At 31.6% G+C, this 22851-nt stretch overlaps 3 protein-coding genes across 4 annotated transcripts; all 3 read left to right on the top strand.

Annotated features, from left to right (window-relative positions):
• Window positions 1-1438: 1438 nt before the first annotated feature.
• LOC123192391 (ACT domain-containing protein ACR10-like) lies at window positions 1439-6074 on the top strand. The gene is made up of 6 exons (XM_044604926.1): window positions 1439-1812; window positions 2308-2529; window positions 3321-3426; window positions 4679-5015; window positions 5397-5681; window positions 5777-6074. The coding sequence occupies exons 1-6, from the start codon at window positions 1659-1661 to the stop codon at window positions 5912-5914; spliced, it is 1242 nt and encodes a 413-aa protein (XP_044460861.1). The 5' UTR covers window positions 1439-1658; the 3' UTR covers window positions 5915-6074.
• Window positions 6075-7348: 1274 nt separating this feature from the next.
• On the top strand, window positions 7349-11894 carry LOC123193587 (protein SEEDLING PLASTID DEVELOPMENT 1). The gene is made up of 9 exons (XM_044606631.1): window positions 7349-8148; window positions 8664-8878; window positions 9244-9394; window positions 9507-9698; window positions 9907-10069; window positions 10182-10423; window positions 10608-10784; window positions 11013-11174; window positions 11444-11894. Exons 1-9 carry the CDS (start codon window positions 7672-7674, stop codon window positions 11744-11746), a joined length of 2082 nt encoding a protein of 693 aa, XP_044462566.1. The 5' UTR covers window positions 7349-7671; the 3' UTR covers window positions 11747-11894.
• Window positions 11895-12588: 694 nt separating this feature from the next.
• Window positions 12589-17082, top strand: LOC123193043 (glycine-rich RNA-binding protein RZ1C). 2 transcript variants are annotated; one of them, XM_044605807.1, is made up of 4 exons: window positions 12589-12701; window positions 12779-12922; window positions 16067-16566; window positions 16690-17082. In XM_044605807.1, exons 2-4 carry the CDS (start codon window positions 12812-12814, stop codon window positions 16925-16927), a joined length of 849 nt encoding a protein of 282 aa, XP_044461742.1. In that variant the 5' UTR covers window positions 12589-12701; window positions 12779-12811; the 3' UTR covers window positions 16928-17082. The 2 variants fall into 2 exon arrangements, with proteins under 2 accessions (XP_044461742.1, XP_044461743.1); XM_044605808.1 differs by lacking the exons at window positions 12589-12701; window positions 12779-12922 and adding an exon at window positions 13764-15387.
• The last annotated feature ends 5769 nt before the right edge of the window (window positions 17083-22851 follow it).

Here is a 22851-nt window from a genome sequence, read left to right as displayed (position 1 = left end):
TTCTCTTTTTATTTGGTCATGTTTCAATAATTTAATTAATTAATAACCCTTTTTTCCTCATTTTGGGATTTATTATATTTTTAGATATTTTTAATATTTTAAAAAGAGTTTTCTAATAATTTGTATAATATGAATTTTTGTATGAGTAATACTATTGCATGTATAGATATTTTTTTTTGTAAATTTATTTATAAAAATTGATATAATAAAATATATATTTATTATCTTTCACATCTGAAAAGAAGGAATATGCTCATTAAAGGATATGATCCTGTGAGGTATCACGTGACGAATCGCATCCACGCGGTCAATTTTTAGTAGGGAAGGGAGATGAAGTGTGCGTTGCGGTGAGAATCAAAAGCTCACCGAATATATCGTCTTAATATCCTTATATCGTATGTTGGATTCTTCCAAATTCTCCGGAGATGATATTTTAAAACAGCTTTGAAGTTAACCGGCAAGCACCAACCGCCCTTACATCATTTCAGTCATGGCCGGTTTAGGAACCTTCCTATATTATAATTTTGAAATATTTTTTGAAATATTTTTAAAATGTTAATTTTAATTAAAATATATATAATATTATTAATTTCCTCTAAAAAAAAAACTTTAGTTCAAAAACAATAGGATATTGAATTATTTTAGTAAATTAATAATGATTTACGGTCTTATAAAAGTTGCACATGGATATGCTATTAGAATATTCCATAATCAAATTTTAGAATGGATTAAATTGATTTTTTTACTGGATAGAAAATTCTTATTTAGGAATTAGTGTAATGCAAATCTTATAAGCCAAGTAAAGCAGTTAAAGTAAGTTTCAATTAAAAAGTAAAAAGTAAAATTAAATAATGAGTGACGTCAAAGTTGACTTAATTGTTTATTGAATTACCAAAACAACCCACCGATTTCCTAAAACTAAATAATAATTGATTGGGTAAAGCGAGAGGGTTTCGCTTTGATATTATCTACCCTCAACTAATAAAACAATACATCTTTTAATTATTTCCAAATTATAATAATTCTTTTATATTTATGAGCATTATAAATAAATTAAAATAAAAAGGAAAAAATATTACAGTATATATTATTTTAACTCTTATATCATTTAAATATTTTCATATATTACATTTCCAAAAACAACGTTGGAATAAAATATCTCGGCACATAGTTTTCGCTAGAGTATATTCACCATAAGCCCCCTTAATGTTTTGGATTACTACTTTTGCATCCCTTCAAAAATAAATTATTTTAAATCAAAGAGAAGTTAACTTTGATCAGTTACTCATACCAAAAACTTTTGGGTCTATTTAAACTGTTACTAAACCTCAGGGTTTTTTGGAAGTCTATATGAAATTCCCATAAATGTTTTTCTATCTCAATTCTCAAAACTCAACTATAAATTGAAAACGACGAGAAATTGAAATTGAATCGATAGCAGGGTAGAGGGGAAATCAATACTATTTGTTCTCTCTCACTCACTTAAATGTTTGTTTCTGTTCACTTTTCTTTTGACGGAATCTCCAACTTGTGATTCAACTAAACTACAAGAAGGAATCAACACCTCAAAATAAAGAGGAAGCCAAGATATCCGCCTAAGGTTTCAACAAGTTTTTATCTTTTTCATTTTTTGAAGGTGAAAAATAGAGTTCAAGAAAATGGGGATATTGTATGAAGATTTTGTAGTCATAAGTCAAGCTGAGAAACCGGATGAATCCACTGTTATTACAGTTAACTGTCCCGACAAGACTGGTTTAGGTTGTGATTTGTGCAGGATTATCTTGCTTTTTGGGTTGAGCATTCGCAGAGGAGGTATGCTTCTTTTTAGATTTTTGTTTTTTCAAATTTTTTTCTTATTGTATCTGATGGCAACCGTTACCGGAACAGTACCATTGTGTTTTTGTTGTTGTGGTTTTCTTTTTCTTTTTGATTATTTGGAGGGTGGGATCTTGGATTTTGGAGGTAATCAAGTGATGGATTGAAGTTTGTTTTTAGTTTATAGTTTTCATTTTTGTTGAATTTTGAATGTTTGTATTTGAGGACTTGATTCTTTTAGCAATGCTGAGGATGTTTCTTTTAGTGCAGTAATATGTTCTAAGCATGAAGTAAGTTTTTTTGAGGTAATTGTGTGAATGGTTGACCCAAAAAAGCAATAAAATTACCTTTTTCTTTTTATTTTTCCAGGAAAAAAGAATACTTTGGTTTTAATTTTCAAATTTTAGCTAGATTTAGTGTTCTTTATAGAATCTAGGTTTTATTTGAATGAATTAGTGATGCTGTTTTGTCTTTATTTTTTGTTCCATGAAGATGTCTCAACTGATGGTAAATGGTGCTACTTGGTGTTTTGGGTGGTGGGGAAACCACCAACAAGGTGGACTTTGTTGAAGAAGAGGCTTTTGGAGGTCTGTCCTTCACATTTTTCAACCTCCCGGATCTACTCTTACCGGTTGGAAAATCAGTCACCGAAGCCTCCGGAAGTGTTTCTTTTGAAATTCTGGTGTTCTCAGGACAGAAAAGGACTCTTACATGGTAGCCGTTCTTCCCTTGGAATTTTTAATCATCTTGAAAAATTGTTTTCCCATATTCAGATTGGTCAGACTTGGGTTCTACAATTTTATATGCGATTTATTAGACTTTGTGCTGGTCATCTTTTGAATTTTCTGGAACATTATACAGAATCTTTGCATGGGTTCTTTGCTTGGTAATATGATAAGATAAAAATTGAAAAAAATAATTATATTCATTAGATTTGTAGAACAAGTTTCTTATGAGTCTCTTTTTTTTGTTAATTTATTTCTTATTTTTAAATTACTCAAAAAGTGATGACAGTACGAATGGGAATGATGACTAGTGTTCTGAAGCATCAAATGGGCATTTGTGTAAGTTCAAAGATAAATCTGATCTATTAGGATTTATAACCAATTCTAGCAGTTATACTACCTACATATGCACATGCCAATTTTGACAAATTTGATAATTCTTTGAAGAATTTATGTGGTGGAGCCTGCCTATGTGACCAAACTTACCGTGATCTTATTGGCAGTTTTTCAAAAACTTGGTTATTATATAATTTGTAAACTTAATTGATAATTTTCTGAGAATGGTTTTGATTTTTATTTCATAATTGCTCAATTATATAGATCTGAAAATGCAAAAGTTGTCTTGGAAAAGAAGATAAAGATCTTTTCTAAGAGCAATACAACAAAATGGTTCCTCTTTTTCTTTATTGAGCATTTCATTTTTTGAGAACTTGTACCATTAAGTATATTATTCAATTAACTTTTTTATCTGATTGTCTATTCCATCTTCCATCCTTATAGATGTAACCGTGGTTCTTTGTGAGCTAGAGCTTACAATAAAGAGGGTAAAAGTATCCACTACCCCAGATGGGAAAGTAATGGACCTCTTTTTCATCACTGATACCAGGTTTGTTGTTCTTGGAAACTTTTGCTTTAACTTTAGTGCTAGACTTTTATCTTCTTTATCTTTTTGGTTTTTGTTTAATGCTTATAGACTTTTAATCGTTTGGTATAAGAAAGAGGGAAAAGATAATTTGGAATCTAAAAGCAAAAATTTATCTCTCTAAAGTGCTTTTTAAGAAGTCAAAGTTTTCAACCAAAATGTGACCTTTTGAACTTAATGCTATCAACTAGGAATAAAGAGCTCATTCTTGACTTTTTAAATTGGCTAAGTAATTCACGTAACAAATGTGTTATCAAATTGGGTATAGTTCACGTTATTTGGAATAAGATACACTGACAATAAATGGTTCTTAGTTGGATGTATGTGTTTTGCCCACTAAACATTATGATATCATCTTTGTGATGCTGATTCAGATCCTGCATTCATTTATTCAGTCCAAAAGGGCACAAAAAGACAAAAATTTCAAGTGGCTGATACTGTTAAAGTGGTTTTAATGGTCAATGAAGTGGAACACTGCACATAGATTTCCATGTATCTTTTGATTTGACCATGTGACTGCTGAAGTTTCCTAATTGTTTTCTATGGATGGCTATCTGTGCATATGAGCAACTGCATTATTATGTTAATAATTTAGCAGTTTTTTTTGTTTTTATCCACAATAACACTATACATCCTGAGTCAAATCCCAAATTTTGACTAGCATATGAACTGATCATTCAGTGAATGATATGAGAATGTCAATTAAGGTGAAACACTACGTGGGATGTGAATTTTGAGATATGTAGTTTTTACTCTTTTTCCTGGTATTATTAAAAATATGTGACTAGTTTTACATATAATTGATACTAAAGGATGGCAGTATTGACTGTTTTCTAAGTGATCTGTAAAAGGTTGGACTTGTGATTGAGAAATGAATTGTCAATTTAAGATATATGAATTTTTAATTGGTTTGCTTGATGCTGTTTTTTCATCACTCTGAACGTAGAATTGATTTCATCACTAGTTTCATATCAACATTATATTGATTTCAAGCTTCATTATCATTTTTTGTTTGCATTTATAAAGGAATGCTGGATGTCTATTTGTGAGTGCCTGAATTTATTATAAATGCTTTTAACTTCTGGAGAACTAAACTTCAAAGAATTGTTTGAATGGCTGCAGAATCTATTATAGCTCTGTAAACGAGTCTCTGTAATTGAGGTGGGAGAGACGGACTATATATTTCACTGACTGATTTAATTGTGTGTTTCATCAGGGAGCTTCTTCATACTAGAAAAAGGAAGGAAGAAACAGTTAATTGTTTGGAAGCTGTGCTAGGGAATACCTTAATGAGTTGTGAGATCGAATTGGCTGACCTTGAAGTAACCGCATGCTCTCAGGGTTCCTCTTTTCTTCCTTCTGCAATCACAGGAGACATGTTCAGTTTGGAGATGCCTGCTGGACCGCCAAGTGGATTTCTTCCTTCAACTCCTGTATCCATTGCCGTGGACAACACCTTAAGCCCTTCTCACACGCTTGTTCAAATCCTCTGCCAGGATCACAAGGGTCTCATCTATGACATCATGAGAACCTTAAAGGATTACAATATCCAGGTACTATTCAACTTTAGCCATCTAACTTTTCACCAAGTCTGATTCATTAACATTATGGAGTGTACAAGTTAATCTAAGGCGACTTGGGCTTGACTCGGTTTGAATCCAATCATCTCAAGTCCTTGATAGATTTATATTCTATGAAGACTTATCATCTTCTATAATGACTTTTTTCCTTCTCCGATAATTCTTCTTGATTTTTCATCTTCTCTAGCACTTTCTAGTGGTTTCTTCGGTGACTCGCTGCTAGCTTGAGTTGGATTTTCTGGACTTGAGCCGAGCTTCAACCAGCCTTTGTTCGGCTTGGTTTGACTAAAATCTACCCCTAATTGAGTGTCTTTTATACTTGGTTATGGGAATTTTGTTTATCTTATATGTTAGGTGTCTTATGGACGCTTTTTCGCCAACCCAAAAGGCAACTGTGAGGTAGATTTGTTCATAATGCAAGCAGATGGGAAGAAGATAATGGACCCAAACAAACAAAATGCATTGTGCTCTCGTCTGAGGATGGAGCTTGTGTGCCCTCTTAGAGTAGCTGTGTTGAGCCGGGGCCCTGATACTGAGTTGCTGGTTGCAAATCCTGTTGAACTGTCTGGAAGGGGCCGACCCCTTGTTTTCCACGATATCACACTAGCTCTCAAGAGTCTCAACATTTGCATCTTTTCGGTACTACCCTTGTCAACTTTTAATTTCCATAAAAAAGAATACTATTGAAATCAGTCTAACGCATAATTTCATCTTGTTATCCTTCCATATCTTAGGTCGAGATAGGGAGACACATGATCCACGGCCGGGAATGGGAAGTGTACAGAATCTTGCTCGATGAAGCTGATGGTTATTGTGAGCCAAGGAACAAGATCCAAAATCATGTAAGAAAAATCTTGATGGGTTGGGAATAGAGTTAGGTTTTTTTCTCATTTCTTCATTGTACAGCATATTTTCTTTGGCCATATCAGTTTCTATCATAGTTCACAAACAGTTAGGGCTAACCAGGTACTACGATGTAAATGATGAAATGTCTTGTGAGAAATGATAAGTTTTCCCCATTTTAAGTGTGATGATTGTACAAGAAATGACACCTGTTCATTAGTTTTGGGCTCTAAAGTTGGGCCTGTTTACCCATTTGTTCTAGCCCGATTTCAGTACCTGCTAAATAAACCCGTGCTCACTTTAAAGTACACCCAGTTTTTGTTTGGGGATGATTGAGAATTTAAGAGTGTCTTTCTTGAACTCAATCCGAAAGTATTTTGATGAATGATTTTGACATTTGCATCACATCAAATAACACTTTAATCGGTCAAGTTTTTGGTAAGTATACCAAAAATAGCAAAGTGAATTATATTCTCCCAAGGATTGTGTAAAAGTGTATCAGAAAGTTAAATTATTATACTATTTATTATTAATTTATATATAATCTTAAATTAAAAAATTGAAAAAAACCCTTTTATCCAACAAAGTTCATAAATACCCTCTCCTTTTATTTATACCTCTTATTCTCATTTTTTCTTTAATAGTATATTGGTCACCCATTATAGTCTTCGCCAACATTAGAATGTTGATGAATCAACAAGATATCCAAGTCAACAAGTATTAACATCAAGATTTCCAAAGTTAACAAATAGAAACAATGAGATCATGGCAACTTATTTGTCAAATCAATCAATGTTAAGAGAGTAAACGTTAGTAGAAACAACAAAATCGTGACAACAGCAAGTTTGTCATAGTAGCAAGTTCACAAATAAAGAGAAACAACAAGATTGAGATTATGGTGAGTTCGTTGACAAGAAGAAAAGAGTTGTAGATGAAAAAAGTTATTAAGGTGATGGTTTCCCAACTTTGCAAAAATTAAAATTAAGGATTGTGTTTAAAGGAGGGTTTTATCTTTATAATATTAGTTTTTTAAACAAATATTAAGGTTTGGTGAAAAAAAGTAATTGACTCGCAAAAGAAATCCATATTGCCATTCTCTTTGAAAATTCAAAGAGGTTGGGGGGCTAAATGTTTTGACCAACAACTCAAAGGTTGACTTCATAATTTCAAAAAAAAAAAAACTCTTTCTGGCTTATAAAAAAAAAACTTGGAAAATCATAGACATACTCCGGAAAAATAAGGGGCTTTTATAATATTGAACTAATATTTTAATTTTAAAAAATCAAACTATTATCGTAATATTATAAACTTTTTCTTCTATTTTTTTTTTCAATTATATTTAATTATAACAATTAGATAATAAAAAGTATGTATATTTTTATTTCAATAAAAGAGAAAAGCCCAGGAAAGAGTTTTCGAAAATCAAGTTAACCAGCGCAACACAACTTGAACTTCTTCTTCTAACATGTGTCGTTGGCAGCCCCCACGTGTCCTTGTGGCCTTTCCGTAAAGGTTCGTTAACAATTTGTTGCCTGCGTTATGTGGAACCCACTTCACCTTCTTCCCTCCAATCCCACCGGAGATCCCTTCGAATCTTCCCCTCCTTCGCATTATCTCCTTCTCAATCCCCCCATTTTTACTCTCCTGATATAGAAAATCTATTACAATCCTCATTTCGACAAGTTAACACTCTAGTCTTTGCATTATATAACTCAAAAACGAATCACGGTTTGTAGTGTTTTATCTTTAAAAGTATAAATATAAAAACAAGAGAACAGAAGCATAAATGAGATCTTTGAATTCTCGGTTTGTGCTTATAGACATTAACAGTTCATGGCACGCAGCCAACAGGATGATTCCAATCTCAACTATGAGTTACCTCAACAATTCAATTTCATCGTCATTTCGTCGAACGCGTCGTGGACTTAAAACAATCGCTTCTCATAATCCACCACCGCCGTCGATTCAGTCGCCGAACGTCAGACGGCCTTGCAATCGGGTCGAGTCCAGAAATGGGTTGGTGGCGGATACTCAAAACTTGGTTTCCACTTCGAGGTCCTTGGGGGATAATGGGCTGGAGTTGTTTATTGAGTTGCTACCATTGAAGATGAGAAAGGCGTTGTGTATGCATAAGGAGCTTGGTGAGTTGATTGAAGTGGTGATGGACTTGGGGAGAAAGCCTCTTGCCCGGTTCCCTTCCGGGGATTGGGTGATCTCAGAACAAGTTGTCAAGCATGAAGATTTGACGCATGCTATATCTAAGGTGATGTAATAAATACATATAAACACATTTGATTGCATGAGTTCATAATTATTGTGATAGATCATGTTATACAAGTAAAGTTACTTAACATAGTATGGTAATTAAATGAAAAAAATGTTGCTTATTCAAACGGTTTATTGAGCTTTCATTGTATAGGTTTCATCTGAAACTATTTAGTTGTACAACAGAAATTGGATGGTCAATTTTGTTGTGTATGTGATTGCAGTATTTTAATGTAAGTGTTGTCTTATTACAACATGTATAAAAAATATCCAGTTCTTATTAACCTTATTTAAGTGACATCTGATGTAATTGCCTTTTATATGTATATATATTCTAAATTATTGAAGAATGGTCAATCTTGTGATTGGATTTGCTGAGTAGGGAATATTGATTGTAACACATACACTATATAATATTCTATCAGTAAGGACTGTTTGAAATCTGTATTCTGGTGTTGGAATTGGGATGTTTATGGAAAGGTGGATTCATGTTAAGTTACTTGATCTTAGCAGGTTGGGGATTTCTCAGATGATAACCGCTCGGGTATTGATAGATCTTTACATCGTATAAGTGCAATTCGAAACCGTAAAATGCAAATCATTGGTCTCACTTGTCGGGTGGGTCGAGCAGTATCTGGAAGTGCCGAGATCCTACGGGACTTGGTTGACGGAGGAGGTTCCATCTTGGTCATAGGTCCTCCTGGAGTTGGTAAAACAACCTTAATCAGGTATCGACTTTTGCATATTGTAGCAACCAACCTATACCTCATGACTGTATTTCTTTGATGCCCAAAGCCAGTCTCTTAGTTCCATAATATATTGGCTCATGACTCTGTATTTTGGTGTTTGTAGACATTTGATGTCACATTTCTTAAGAACTTAAGATAATTTTCCCTCCTTTGTTTAAATGGTTCTTGCTTGATCCTTGTTCAATTTTGAGAAGCTGTGTGCTTCATGATCATTTTCCAAAATGTTCCATTGAAGTTTTAGACTGCGAAGAAAGAAGAAATGAAAACAAACTGACAATAAGTTAATCATTCACCTGTTTCCTTCATATGGTGTTAATAAAACTGAAGAGTCTTTATTTGAGCAGAGAAATAGCTAGAATGTTGGCAGATGAGTACATGAAGCGCGTTGTCATTGTAGATACATCAAATGAGATTGGAGGTGATGGAGATGTACCTCATGCAGGAATAGGTCGTGCTAGAAGGATGCAAGTTCCTAATGTTAATATGCAGCATAACGTGAGTGCTGAACTAGATTCTCAGAGTTCCTCTTGCTACACTGTTCTTGTGGGTTAACCTCAGTGATTCTTTTTTGTTAATGATAAATTTTAGTAAGCTTGTTTCATTTCAGGTTATGATTGAAGCAGTCGAAAATCATATGCCTGAGACCATTATAATTGATGAAATAGGAACAGAGCTTGAAGCATTAGCTGCCAGCACTATAGCGCAACGAGGAGTCCAGCTAGTTGGAACAGCACATGGAATGGCTATAGAGAACATAATTAAGAATCCTTCTCTCCAGATCCTTGTTGGGGGCATAGAGGTGAAGCCACCCTTTCTCTTCCAATATAATTTTGGCCCAAACACGTGTACTTATGTGGCCTGTTGGATGTGTTATTGTTGATTACTTTTTTATTCAGTTAAATTTAGTCCAGACAGATTGTTTCTTTTTTAAATTAAGTTCCTATGGTCTGTTTAAGTCTTTCTTTATTGGTAATACTCCAGTTGATTAAATCTAGTTCTTAAAATAGAGCGTAACTCTTGGTGATGAGGAAGCAAAGAAAAGGAAAGTGCAGAAGACAATTCTTGAAAGAAAAGGGCCTCCTACTTTTACGTGTGCAGTTGAATTGATATCTAGGACTGAATGTCGTGTTCATCACAGATTAGATTCTACTGTAGATGCCATATTGGCGGGTATTTTTCATTTCCCTACTTTTTTGATAACATTCCCATATAACAGGTCCATGTACTTTTAGTTGAATTTTAGGAAAATAGTTATCTTATATGGAACTTTTCTGGGTGATAGGGAAATCTCCTCTATTTGAAATTCGCAAAATGGATGCTGAAAATAATGATCCTCTGAAGTTTACTCCCATATTTAGCGAGAGCTATCTAGAAGAATCTGACATGACTATGAATGATGAAAAAGATTCTGAAGTGGAATCAGATGAAGAAGATGAAGATTATTTGCCAATTCACTTCAAAAAACAGAGTGCTAAGAAATGTGTGAACAAGAGAAGCTTGCCAATATGTGTCTATACCTATAAGGTAAACCATTGAAGTCTCCATCTATATTTGTTCTTCCAAATTAATCCGCAAGGCAGATACTCAAAGATTAATTGTGGTAATATCTAAACTGAAATTTTATAAATATTACGGTGTTTTTATATTCAGTGATCTGAACTGAAAAGATGATAACAATATATTTTTTTGTGTTGATTGTGTTTTTTAGATCCTAGAAGCTGATCTACTACAAGTAGCAAAAGTAATGGGGCTGGAGGATGAGATTGATGTCACTGATGACATTGGAACAGCAGATGCAATTCTTGCATCCAGTACCGAAATGAAGCAGAACCCATGGATCCGGGGAGTTGCTAAATTCCACATGCTGCCAATATTTGTTATAAAGGTATCCCTTAATTTCCTCCAAATGGGACAACTCTTCTTTGGGAGATGATTCTTAGAACCAGGTGGCTACAATTATAAGCCTCAGATGATGAATTGACCATGAATTATATCTTATTAGGGCTCCTGATTCTGTCATAACAGTGTGACAGATCTTTTCAGGAAAGGTTGTTAGAATAGTATTTACAAAGATTTGTTATGTGATGCAAACGTTTTTTTTTTTCTCTTGCAGTCAAATACCATGGCACAAATGGTCAAGGCAGTTCGGATGATTCTTGGAATGGAATCATTGGGCTCAATATCGAAGAAGACACTCAAAGGTTCCTTCGACATTGAAATTGAAGATGATGCACCAAAACGAAAACCCACCCTAGAAGAGATTGATGCTTTGGAGGTGCAACTCCTCTCTTTTTTTTTGCATTTTGTTTTGAGTTTTCACAATCTAACATTAGTAGACAAATAGAATAAGGATTTATTAAGCATATTTTCTGCTGGATGGCCAAGCCAAGACTCTTAAGTGGGTTTTTTGTTATATTATGAACTTTTAATTTTTGGTGTTCTCCATTTCTGGGGAACCATTTAAAGGCTTATGAAAGGGATATAAAAATTACGATTATTTGACATAGATATTCGTCACATTGAATTCTCACTGTTTTGTTCCAGGAGGTACGCCTTGCAATTGAATATATTGTAATTCCTGGAGGGGAGCCAGTGGAGCTTCTCCCTCGACGCTCTGATATAGTTGCACGACAACTTGAGCTTGTGAAGAGCTATCATTTGGCTGCAGAAAATTCAGGTACTGAATTAAATCCCAGGTTGCAGATTCTTCCCCTGAGATTAAACAAAAAGTCTTCTTCTAAATCTTCCAAATCTGGTTCAACCTCACAAGTTGAAACATCCCAAAAATCACTAGCCAGCAGCGATGGAGGTACCAGTGTTGCCAGGCTACCATTCTTGCCTGAATAATTCAACCATGTCTTCAATTGTAAGTTTGTAGCAAACGTCAATCTTTGTTTGATACATACACGGATTTGTGTACATAATGTAATTTATGTATCTCTATCGTGTAATTATTTAACCTCGTGAAATATTATGTTATAACAATTTGTTGTCATTTCTTCTTTCTTCCAAGGATTGAAGCTTCAACACAATGGAACAATTAACCAGGATTTATTGTTAACGGAAAAAACAAAAGGACTTAGATGCCCTTGAATGAAAATTTAGTTTTTGAATTTGAAGTTTAAGAAAGAAACCTGAAGATAGACACGGTCATAAGTCGTGTTAGGTTGAATTTGATGCAGTTTGTTATACCTAAGGGTCGTTTCATGTTATGTCAAAACCTACAAAAGGCGGGTTGTGCTAGTCTGTGGTATGACAAGACCCAAAATACAATCTAAGATTGCCTCTGTGAGTTTTTAGAGGGGCCACTAGTGTCTTTTAACGGTTTAACCCGTCATATTATATATTTAAATTAACTTATATAAATTGTAGGTTTGAAACAATTTGTAAAATTGTGAATCATATTCTTACAAACTGTGACTTTTTACAACGAATTGACCCCACCTCCTAAACATGCCGAGCAAAAGAAGATCAAGAATAGTAATAATAAATAAAATAAGTTTGAGTTCTATATTTGAAAAATGCAAAACTAAATATATAAGAAAATTGGTTTAAATTCTAAAAATTTAAAAACTATTTTTTTTAAAATCCAAGTTGCTTTAATGTTTGGGATGGACTCTGGCCCTGAAGTGAAGGCCCAAGTGTAGCCCCACGTTCTTCAGCATGTTTATCCAATTTTTTATTGTACCCTAAAGAAATTTCGAAGTACAACCATATAAAGCAGCGACCTATTCAGGTTCGCCTATTTTAGGGTTGAAAAATCCATTTCTCAGAACAGCCAAAAAGGGGTAAAGCCAAAGAGGTAAGCAAAAATATTTTCGCGAAAAACAATCAGAATTTTACTAGTCTCTGTTTAATTATTTCGCTATTTTTGTGCAGTATCGCTTGTTTTGGTGTGTTTCAGAGAGAGACATGGCTGGTAAAGACGAGAACCGTATATTTGTCGGCGGACTGTCGTGGGACGTCAATGAGCGACAGCTCGAAAACGCGTTTTGTCGTTTTGGTAAAATTATCGACTCTCAGGTACTCTTAATTCTTAGTTCAAATCTCAGTTTTTTTTTTTTCATATCTAGTTTTAGTTTCGATTGTTTGGCTGCCTTGAACTCGTTTCTCTTGGACCGTTTGATTGGCTAGAGACTGGAAGGAAAATGAAAGAAAGTTTTACATCTCTATTTAAGGACCAATTTTCACATTCGCTTGTTAACATATATTCAGGACGAAGAGAAACAATAACAATAGTTGATGAATAATTTTTTACTCACTATTTTATTATTTAGTGTTTTATTTTTATTTTAATCATAGTTGATATTTAGCTGCTAATTTCATTCAATGCTCAATCAAAAGATTAGTCTCCATTCTTTGCATGTAGTCCACATTAATTATGTTGACATATATATTTGTTATCTGATTTTTATTTTTAGTCATCATATTAATTTTTTTCTGCTTGTTTCTTGCTCTCTATGGAATGCCCGTTGTGATCTATTGAGATGCCGTAGATGGATTTTTAAGCGGTTTTTTCTGGTCAGAATCGAGTTGCTGAAGCTCAGTTTCAGTTTGTGTAATTAGATTAAGGTGGTGGTAATGTTTAGTTTTTCCGGCGGCAAGCACTCACAATAATGAATGGATATCTGTCTGTATGGATTATAGTTCATGATAGGTAGTCAAAGTCATATACTTGGATTTGCCACTTTTGCCTTGGAAAGAGTTCTTGTTCATGGAAGGCACTTTGCTTGGACCTTAGTGATCTTGCTTAAAAGTATGGAACTGATATTATGCTGTTAAAACTGGCTGAATGATCAACAAGTTACTATAGCATACCATGAGACTTGCTTTCCTCTTGTATAAAATTTTCTGTTTTCCACAACTTTCACCTATCTGGATTGTGTGACCAATGATTTGAAGAGACTAAAGTGCTTAGTCTTTAATGACGTTGACACACTTGTTTGCCATGAGAATATGATTTGGTTCAGCTGGATAGAAGAAAAATTTTCTTTTCAGATGGCTTTCAACTACATTTTTAGTTAGAACACTATGTCGTTGTAAAGGTTCTATATGGGTTGTTGGTATGATTTTGGAGCTGGAATTAGTGTAGCTTTAAATGTTGATAAATAGGTGCCTATGTCAACCAAATTCAGTGGGTTCTAGAGCTTTCAGAAGCATTAAATATTCTATGGAGTTTTCTCAATGCAAAGACAAGTTGAGGTCATGTTGATTTTCTGGTCTGTCATTACTTATGAGATGAAAACTGGCATCTGCTTTCGAATGGGATGATATGCTGTCTCAAAAGTGGCAGATTGATGGAATTCACTTTTTCTTCTCTTCAGCCTTGTTCCGGGGGTTTTATCAGCTTTGAACTTCTCCATCATTACTCTGCAACAATTAGGCTAATATTTTTGGCTTAGCATGTGAAAGGATAAGACGATTCTCATTTTTTGTATTTTTTCCATTTTCAGAGCATTGATATGGTTGCTTATGTTAACTGCAAAATATAAACTTTCAAATCTTGTGTAAGCTCTTCAGACACTTGCTCTTTACCACTTCTTTGCACGTTGTCTTTCTTGGAAGCATACTAACAAGCTAGTCAGTGAACAGAATATACTTTGAGCCCTGAAGTGTTGAAGCCAATCAATTTTGAGTTTGGGTGCTTGTAGCTGGTGGCAGCTTTATTTCTGTCTTCTCTTCCCCTTTATGATTAGAGAACATTCTATCTACATATGACTGTCATACTGAAAGTATTTGAGTTTCAGCTTTCAGGGGATAGTTTTGTTCTTGAATCAAGTATCATTTGTTAGAGGTTGTCTTGATTTAACTCTCTCTTTTGTGATGGGTGCATGGACTCATTTTTTGAGTGCATATGTGACCTGTTTCTTTGGTTGCCTGCTGGCATGGTTGATGAAGCGCCATTGGAGGAACTAGAAACTTGAAGAATTTGGGAACAATAGTCAGAATGAAGAGATTGTTTGATGATATATGGTAGCTTGTAACTGATATTAGTTATTGTTGATAGCAGATTGATCAGTTCATAGTAAGTTTCTGTCATGGAGATATGTGCTGGCTACCTGTTTGGATTAAGGAAGGATTGTTTTTGTGACATCAAGAAGGATATCACCCCTGATATGCACGTATTAATATTCTTTTGTTGAGATGACCTAATAGTGGGATACAGCCATATTTATAGTAGTATGCACTCATGTCCAGTTCGAATATATTTATGCATTTGATATATGGCTGTTTAAGTACCGGTTTCACTGGAATGGTGTCTTGGTTCATCGAACGACAGCGACGTTGTAGATCTTCTTCTGCCTGGAAGAATTTCTTGCAATAACAAAATTACAGGAACGTTTTATTCATAATTTAAAGTTGAAAGTAAGTTGTTTGCTTGCTTAACAATTTGAAGGCAAGCTATTTCCTTGCTTGCTGTGTATTATGTATTGCAGAATTTACCCTGGAATATTTATCCCTGAGGTCTGAAATACTCAGTTTCTGAGGTATTTTCCATATGTTGTTATACTAGATTTGGATTGTTAATTATAAGCCACTCAAATATATAAGATGTTACTTTTCAAAGTATGCTTTATACTAACTAATATCACCCATTATTGAAGCTGGTTTAGTAGGTCAGATTGGTTACTGTCTCTAATTGTTCTGTTAGCTTGTCATCCTTGTATAATGTCGTTTTCTTGTGCATTCTCATTTATTCAATATACTTTTAACAATAGTTAAGCGTGATTAATGGTCAGTCCAGTTTGATGAAATTCATTTTAAGTTTATGGTGAAAGATTTTTTAGAAATCTAATTGTTATCTGTATGATTCAAGTTACAGTCTCCTTTCCTTTTGGGGTACATGATTTTTAGTCATAGGAACTTTTTTTTTTTTGTATGGCCTCTTTTCTTTTGAAGTACATGGTATGACCATTAATCATTATCTTATTTATGAAGTTTCAAGATCTCCCTGTAGAGGTTTTGTCCATATTGCCAAATAATTGGCAAGGAGCAAGTTTCAAGTGTTTTCTTGTTTTGCTTTTTATTATATTTTAAACATATTGTTGTTAATCTCATGTCTTCACAATAATGCCAATTTGTTGGTATTGGATTCTTTTCTGTGGTTTTGGATTGTCTGCAGTCATGCTATTTCTTGGCATCAGATTCTCTTGTGTATTCATGTAGATCATGATGGAAAGAGATTCAGGCCGTCCACGTGGATTTGGGTTTGTAACATTTGCAGACCGCCGAGCAATGGAAGATGCCATTAGAGAAATGCATGGACGAGAGTTTGGTGAAAGGATAATCTCTGTCAACAAGGCTCAGCCCAAAATGGGAGGGGAGGATGTAGACCGTGGCTATAGGGGAGGCTACCCATCTGGTGACAGGAGAAGCTATGGTGGAGACAGGCCTGCAGGGCAAGATGAATGTTTCAAGTGTGGACGACCTGGACATTGGGCCCGTGATTGCCCTTCTGCTGGTGGTGTCAGAGGTGGTGTTGGAGGTAAACTTTCATCACGTTCCAGGTATGGAGGAACTGGTGGCCGTGGGTACCAGTTTGGAGGAGGTCATGATCGATACATGGATGGTCGATATGATGGTGGGCATTATCATTATGGGGACAGGGACCATTATGACAGCAGAGATAGCAAATATGGGGGATCTGATATCTATGCTAATGACAGGTATGGAGCTTCTGATGATGGATATCTGCTCAACACAAATACATAATGCTAAGCACTTCAATTAATAGATTACAAAAAAATAAAGCCCTTTCTTTCTTTGACCAACATTTTCTAACAATGTAGGTACCAACCAGGTGGAGATCGTGGTGCAAGTGATCGGTATGGTGGTTTAGATCGCTATCCTCACAATGGTTATGGCAGAGACGGAGGCAATGGAAAGGATGATGGTCCACGAGGAGGCAGCTATAGGTATGGAAATGGAAGAGGGCCGGCACGGGATGAAGGAAGAAGCTATAGAAATAGGGCAGGTCCATATGATCGCCCTAATAGAGGGGATCGCCTGCCCTTTGATCGTTACTAATTTACATCCCTTAACTTTTTTGGATAATATTTAGGTGTAAAACATGTTTTAGGTACTGGTTTTGTTCTTTGAAAATCATGTAGGATGGTGCGTTTGCATGCGATGAGCAGCAACATTTTGAATTTCCATTTTCTAATCGGATTTAATTTATTTTATATGTTGAAAGGGAAAAAAAAAAAAAAAAAGGCAGCGTAATCGTAAATTTGTAGTCTTGTATATGTCATGATTGGCTGGACTAACGTGTTTGTAAGAGTGCCGTAGGGATTGCTTAGCCTAAGAAAGCTACTATATTTCTTGATTTTTAAGTTTAACAATAAAATCCTTCAAACTACAAAATAAATTTAAATCAATAATTAGCTCATTAAGTATATAATTTCATAACTTAATTAAAAAAAAACTTTAAAATGGTTACTGGCTCCGTTTATTGTGAAATTGCTATTATATCATTTATTTTATTTTGACACTTTAAAAAAAAAAACTTAATTATAAAAAAATTTAGTTATTTTATCACATGGAGAAGAGAGTAATTAATTAAACAAAGGTGCAGTTGACACTAGCATGTGAAACAGATTGGCAAAAATATATTTTAAGTGCGGTAGACTGACTTATTCATTTGACAAAGTAATAAATGGCTTGCTTGACTTACATTTTCACTCTTTTTCGCTTTCCATATTTATATATCAAATTGCACTTTCCAACTTCCAAGGGCAATCTTTGCAATAATTTATGCGCACGATGCCCTGGATTGTTGGGCATTGACTATGAATAAAGTATACGTATGAACACGAACTCGATAGAAACAACCCACGCTTGCTTGCTTGCTTTAGTGTTCTGGAATTATAAAGTAAGATTTTTATTCCCTAGAATTTGCTCTTTACAAGGATCAAAATGATGCTGAAAGAGAAGGGAATATACTTTTATCAAAGAAATTTACAAGACAAAATGTATTTGTGCCAAACCTCTATAATGGAATTGTTACTTTCCATCATTATGAGTTATTGGTAAAAAAAATATATATATATATATATATGGTCCTAATTATTCCCTTCTTCAACTTTTAAAAAGTGATTGAGGCCTTGTCTTGTTTTAAGAGTTCAAGACCCAAATGCTGGATGGCACAATTATGATGGAAACCTATATACTTTTCGAAAATAATAATTATTTTTAAGTATATAAATAGATATATAATTATTATTATATATTATTAAATAATAAAATTATTTAAATTAAATAATTATTTAATTTTGATAATTAAATAATTTTCATATTAAAAAAAGAATCCGTAAAGGTAGGAAGTCATCAACTGAGTTTTGTTTTGAGTGGTTATTTAAAATTGAAGCATTTAAGGGGAGTGATTTTCCAAAAATTTTGGGTGAAAAGATAATTTGCTCTAGAAGTAATAATGTCTTTGATCATGATTGTCATTTAGATGATGGCCAAAAGAGATGACATTTCCCACCTAGGTTCATTGAAATAACAAATGTCCACGTTTTAAATTTTAAAAGTAAGATTCCCACCATTTTTCAAAAATTAAAGGTAAACATGTTTATGGAAAACTTTAAAATTACCAATTATACTCTTGAAAAGGTTGATTAAAATATAATATTTTAAAATTAATTATACTTTAATATTTTAAGAGTTTATGATAAAATTTTAAATTAGGTAAAAATATATTAAAAATTAATATTTATATTAAAAATTAATAATAGTATTATAGTTTTAATTAAAAAATAAAAAACAATATTATATTTTTTTATATCACCATATAATTAAATATTATTTTATTTTTAATTTAAAATAATTTAATTATATAATAATATATCATCTAAACATCTAAATTATATATAAAAATATATTTGTATATAGTTTTGCTTAAAAAGTGAATTAACGACTCTGCGAAGTTTTCAAACGTCACCCCACCGAATCAAATTATTAGAGGCGCAATCAAGTTTTAATCAATCAAAAAATTATGCCACGTGTCGCGTGCTCAATATCTAATCATCAACATATAATATGAATCTCGAATCTACCTAGCAAATACTATATATATATAGTATTCAAGTCAATAAGAACTACTTACTGAAAGTGATTTTTCGTTGGTTGAATTCATATTTTAATATTATTTCTAGGTTTCATAAATTATATTATAATTCAATTTTACATATAGGTATATGATAAAACAAGCGAATCAATTGTAAAATTAACGAGTAATCCATTTAAATATATATACAAATTTTAGATTTTAAAATCTATATTTATAGATTTATAAATTTTTATGGATAGATTAAATATATCTATATACTCCTTTTTTTTATTTTTTAATTTAAAATTATATAATAATATATTATTATTTATTTATAAAATTATGTATATTATTTATATATATAATATTACTCAACTCAAAATACCTTATACTGAAATCTTTTCCTATCTAAGTTTTCGTCCAAGTGGTTGAACCAATTATTATAAATTCATTTGGAAAACCAATTATTAACTAAAAAATCTATTTGTTTAACGGTGGCATATCTTTTGATTGATTTTGACACCAATTGTTGTTGAATATTGACTCAAATTGATTCAAATTTTGTTTAAATATTTTCAAATGATGATTTCAGATGGTGTAGGCTTTTTAATTTTGTTGTACCAAGTAATTGACACCATGATTCTAGAAATAATCCAACAAAATTTTATTAAAAACATAATTTATAGCAACCAATTTAAGAGGCAGTCCATATATATATATATATATATATATATATATATATATATATATATATATATATATATATATATTTTAATTAGAAATCTCGTTTGTAATTTACGGTCCGTATTTCACACTATATATAATTATATTCAATAAATAAATAAATATTTATTAAAAATTAAACATGTTTCTCTTTTTTTTTGTGCTTTTTTTTTTCTACTTCAAATATGTAAATTGAATTTTTGTATTTCATTTTTTTTTAGGAGTCATTGATTTATTAAATAATACAAACGCAATTTTTGCGTTTTAAATTTCATTATTTTAATTCATAAGATCCGAGATGATGGGCAATTTGGCTAATATCCCACACGTTACATTTTCAATATTATGATTGTGCCTTGAATAAATTTATACAAAATAAAATATTAAAAAAAATCCACTTACAAAAAAACAATGTAAGTCAAAGTTTAAGTTTAATAATTAATTGATATTATGAAATAATTTAACTTAATTTAATTTGAATAGTCAAGGAAAGAAAGAAGGCCGGTGGGGGCAAGTAAGAAATAATTATATACATAGGTTTTCACACTGAGTTTTGTCAACGCAATTATTCATACCTATGAATATTCAATTCACTTGACTGATTACGTGTTTATTTGAGGAGTTTTACGTGTTTTGGGAATATTAAATCGTGGATTATCACTAACTTAAGTTAGCAGCCGTTCTTAGCTGCAACGACTTTGAGGATTAATCGAGTATTTTTTTTTATTTTTTTATATCAAAGAATTTTATTAGAATTAATTTTTTTTTAAGTCAAAATAATCGTATTAAACAAATAATATTTTTAATTAGTTTTCGATCTCACAGTCAGATCAACAAAAAAATTTAATATTAAAATATTATAAAAAAGTTTAAACTCATAAATTTTTATAAATAAAACTTTTTTGTTATTGCTTAAATTGTTCTTTGAACAGTGCGTTTATTACAAAGGGCTGGCCGGTGGAGTCGTTCCTACACCTGTCTTGCTTTTGACCCAAGACTTTTGCTTGCTGTGTCAGTTGCAGTGAAATCTCAAATTTATATTCTTCAATTAAACAAAGAACTATTCCCTACTCAAAGAATACTGTTTTTCAAGGTTTTTCTATATTAATTTTAAAAATTTTATTTATTCACTTATAAATGATTAAAATTAATTAAATTTATTAGTTATATTATTTTTTTTAAACTCTAAAAATTAACAATTCTCTTTATCAAAATTTTTAAAAATAGTTTTTCCCCCCTTACGGTTTTAAATTTTCAAACTTGATTACATCTCCAGTTGTCGACCATCCTTCCTCCTAACCTCTTTTCAACCCCCAATTAATAAAAATTGATTGAAAATTTAGACGAAAGTCATTTAGAAGATTTCCAAACAATTTTTATTGATCGATGGTTGAAGAGAGATTAAAAAAGAGAGATAAGATGGGAGGGAAGATAATTGACTGTCAAAGATGATAAATGGTTGTCAAAAAGAAAAAAAGAAAAAAAGAAAAATCTTCTAAAAAAATTATCACTTTTTAAATTTTAAGAAAAATTTAAAGTGAGAGAAATTATACGTTTTTAAATTAAGAAAAGAAAATATGATAAAAATTTAATTTTTAAAATTTTTTATTAAATAATAGTTTTACGCTGTTTTTAATTAAATTTTTTAATAAAAATTATCTTATAAATAAATATTTAAATTTTTAAAAATTTAATGATGTAATTTTGAAGTTGTACCATGTCCTAGGTGGGAAAAAGTCTTTTGGCCTTTTGTGTTCAGCATTTGAATATTCTTGCCAGACAAAGTTTCGGGAGAAACGGATTTTGAGCAAGATTCCATGGCAGGATTGCCGCGGGTAAATCTGGAATTAGCTGACGGAATAATCGATCGAGTGCACAAGGGAGAGAATTATAAAAAGGTCGATTTTGTCGGCTTGAGCTCCGACTAATCTTGCCATAAATGAATGTTCAATGATTACAAAGTTGGCCCTCTGTGAGTAAAATATTTGTATATTTTATTCAATATTTTTAAAATTAGATTAGTAATTAAATTAATTATCATATTAGATATAGTTTGATTGATTTAATCAGAAAATTAATTAATTTAATTTATTATCAAATTATAATAAATAAATTTTACTTAAAAAATTATAAAAAATAAAATTAATTAAGATATTTATACATATAACGATTATAATATATATTTTTAAAGAGTAATAATTATTTATTTGATTTCAATAAAATAAGTCTCAATCTCATGATATAAAAACACATAATTTTGTAAATTATTGTCTATATAAAATATTTAAATAGATTTGAGATATTTTTTTCTTTTTATTTCATTTTTGAACTTATTTTTCTTTACAAACTTTTAGAAATTTATCCAATCTAATAAAGAATAATCAAATTATTCAAAAATAATTAAAATTTAAAAAAAGTCAAAAGTCAAATTCAATCAAACTTGATTTTGATAAGTTCATTTGATCAAACTCAGTTTTTAATCGAATTTGATCGAATTAATAATAAAACTAATTTTTTATATTAATTAGATAAGATTTAGAGCTAGTTTTTTATTTAATCAGTTTAATCAATCGATTTAATTTGATTTTTAAATTATTAATATAAAGTAGTTTATGGTTGACGATTTTAAAAACTCTTAAACGAATTTTTATTAATAACGAGGATATATTCAAAACTTTAATTTAGCACTTATATTGCCTTTATATTTATCATGAAGAATCTTAACACTTTAAACATTTTTCATCCAAAATTTCATACAAATTTTATTTAAAATAAAAAATTAATTAATAAAGTATAATTTTGTATAAAAATAGTTTATTTTCCTAAAAAATAATAGATTTTTCATTAAAAAAAGGTTTAAATTTGAAAAACTCAATAAATACGATGACACATAGTAAATTTTTATCACTCCTAATGATTGTTTATTACATATAATCACTATTTTTTAATTTGTTATTTATCACATTAAATTACTTTTTATTATGACATTATTCAATAGGTTTGCCCACTATTGCACATAAATAAAACCTAGGAATCTCTAAAATTTCTTTATGGATAGAATCAAACAGGGAAATTATAAAAAATGGTCAAAATATTCTCTCACTAAGCAAAAATACCCAAAATCACTATTCTTAAGCAAAAATACCCATGACTTTTTCTAAAATACCAAAATTATCTT

The sequence above is a fragment of the Mangifera indica genome, chromosome 12, assembly GCF_011075055.1.
Source record: "Mangifera indica cultivar Alphonso chromosome 12, CATAS_Mindica_2.1, whole genome shotgun sequence".
NCBI classification, from domain to species: domain Eukaryota; kingdom Viridiplantae; phylum Streptophyta; class Magnoliopsida; order Sapindales; family Anacardiaceae; genus Mangifera; species Mangifera indica.
This window is presented reverse-complemented; position numbering and strand designations above follow the sequence as displayed.

Bases quoted from the DNA above. Each gene is read 5' to 3' on its own strand.
- LOC123192391 (XM_044604926.1), top strand. From the start codon at position 1,659: ATGGGGATATTGTATGAAGATTTTGTAGTCATAAGTCAAGCTGAGAAA. The intron at 2,530-3,320 runs GTAGCCGTTCTT...CCATCCTTATAG, and splicing joins CAGAAAAGGACTCTTACATG to ATGTAACCGTGGTTCTTTGT. The intron at 5,016-5,396 runs GTACTATTCAAC...CTTATATGTTAG, and splicing joins TAAAGGATTACAATATCCAG to GTGTCTTATGGACGCTTTTT.
- LOC123193587 (XM_044606631.1), top strand. From the start codon at position 7,672: ATGAGATCTTTGAATTCTCGGTTTGTGCTTATAGACATTAACAGTTCA. The intron at 9,699-9,906 runs GTGAAGCCACCC...TTCTTAAAATAG, and splicing joins TCCTTGTTGGGGGCATAGAG to AGCGTAACTCTTGGTGATGA. The intron at 10,424-10,607 runs GTAAACCATTGA...TGTGTTTTTTAG, and splicing joins TATGTGTCTATACCTATAAG to ATCCTAGAAGCTGATCTACT.
- LOC123193043 (XM_044605807.1), top strand. From the start codon at position 12,812: ATGGCTGGTAAAGACGAGAACCGTATATTTGTCGGCGGACTGTCGTGG. The intron at 12,923-16,066 runs GTACTCTTAATT...GTATTCATGTAG, and splicing joins GTAAAATTATCGACTCTCAG to ATCATGATGGAAAGAGATTC. The intron at 16,567-16,689 runs GTATGGAGCTTC...CTAACAATGTAG, and splicing joins GATATCTATGCTAATGACAG to GTACCAACCAGGTGGAGATC.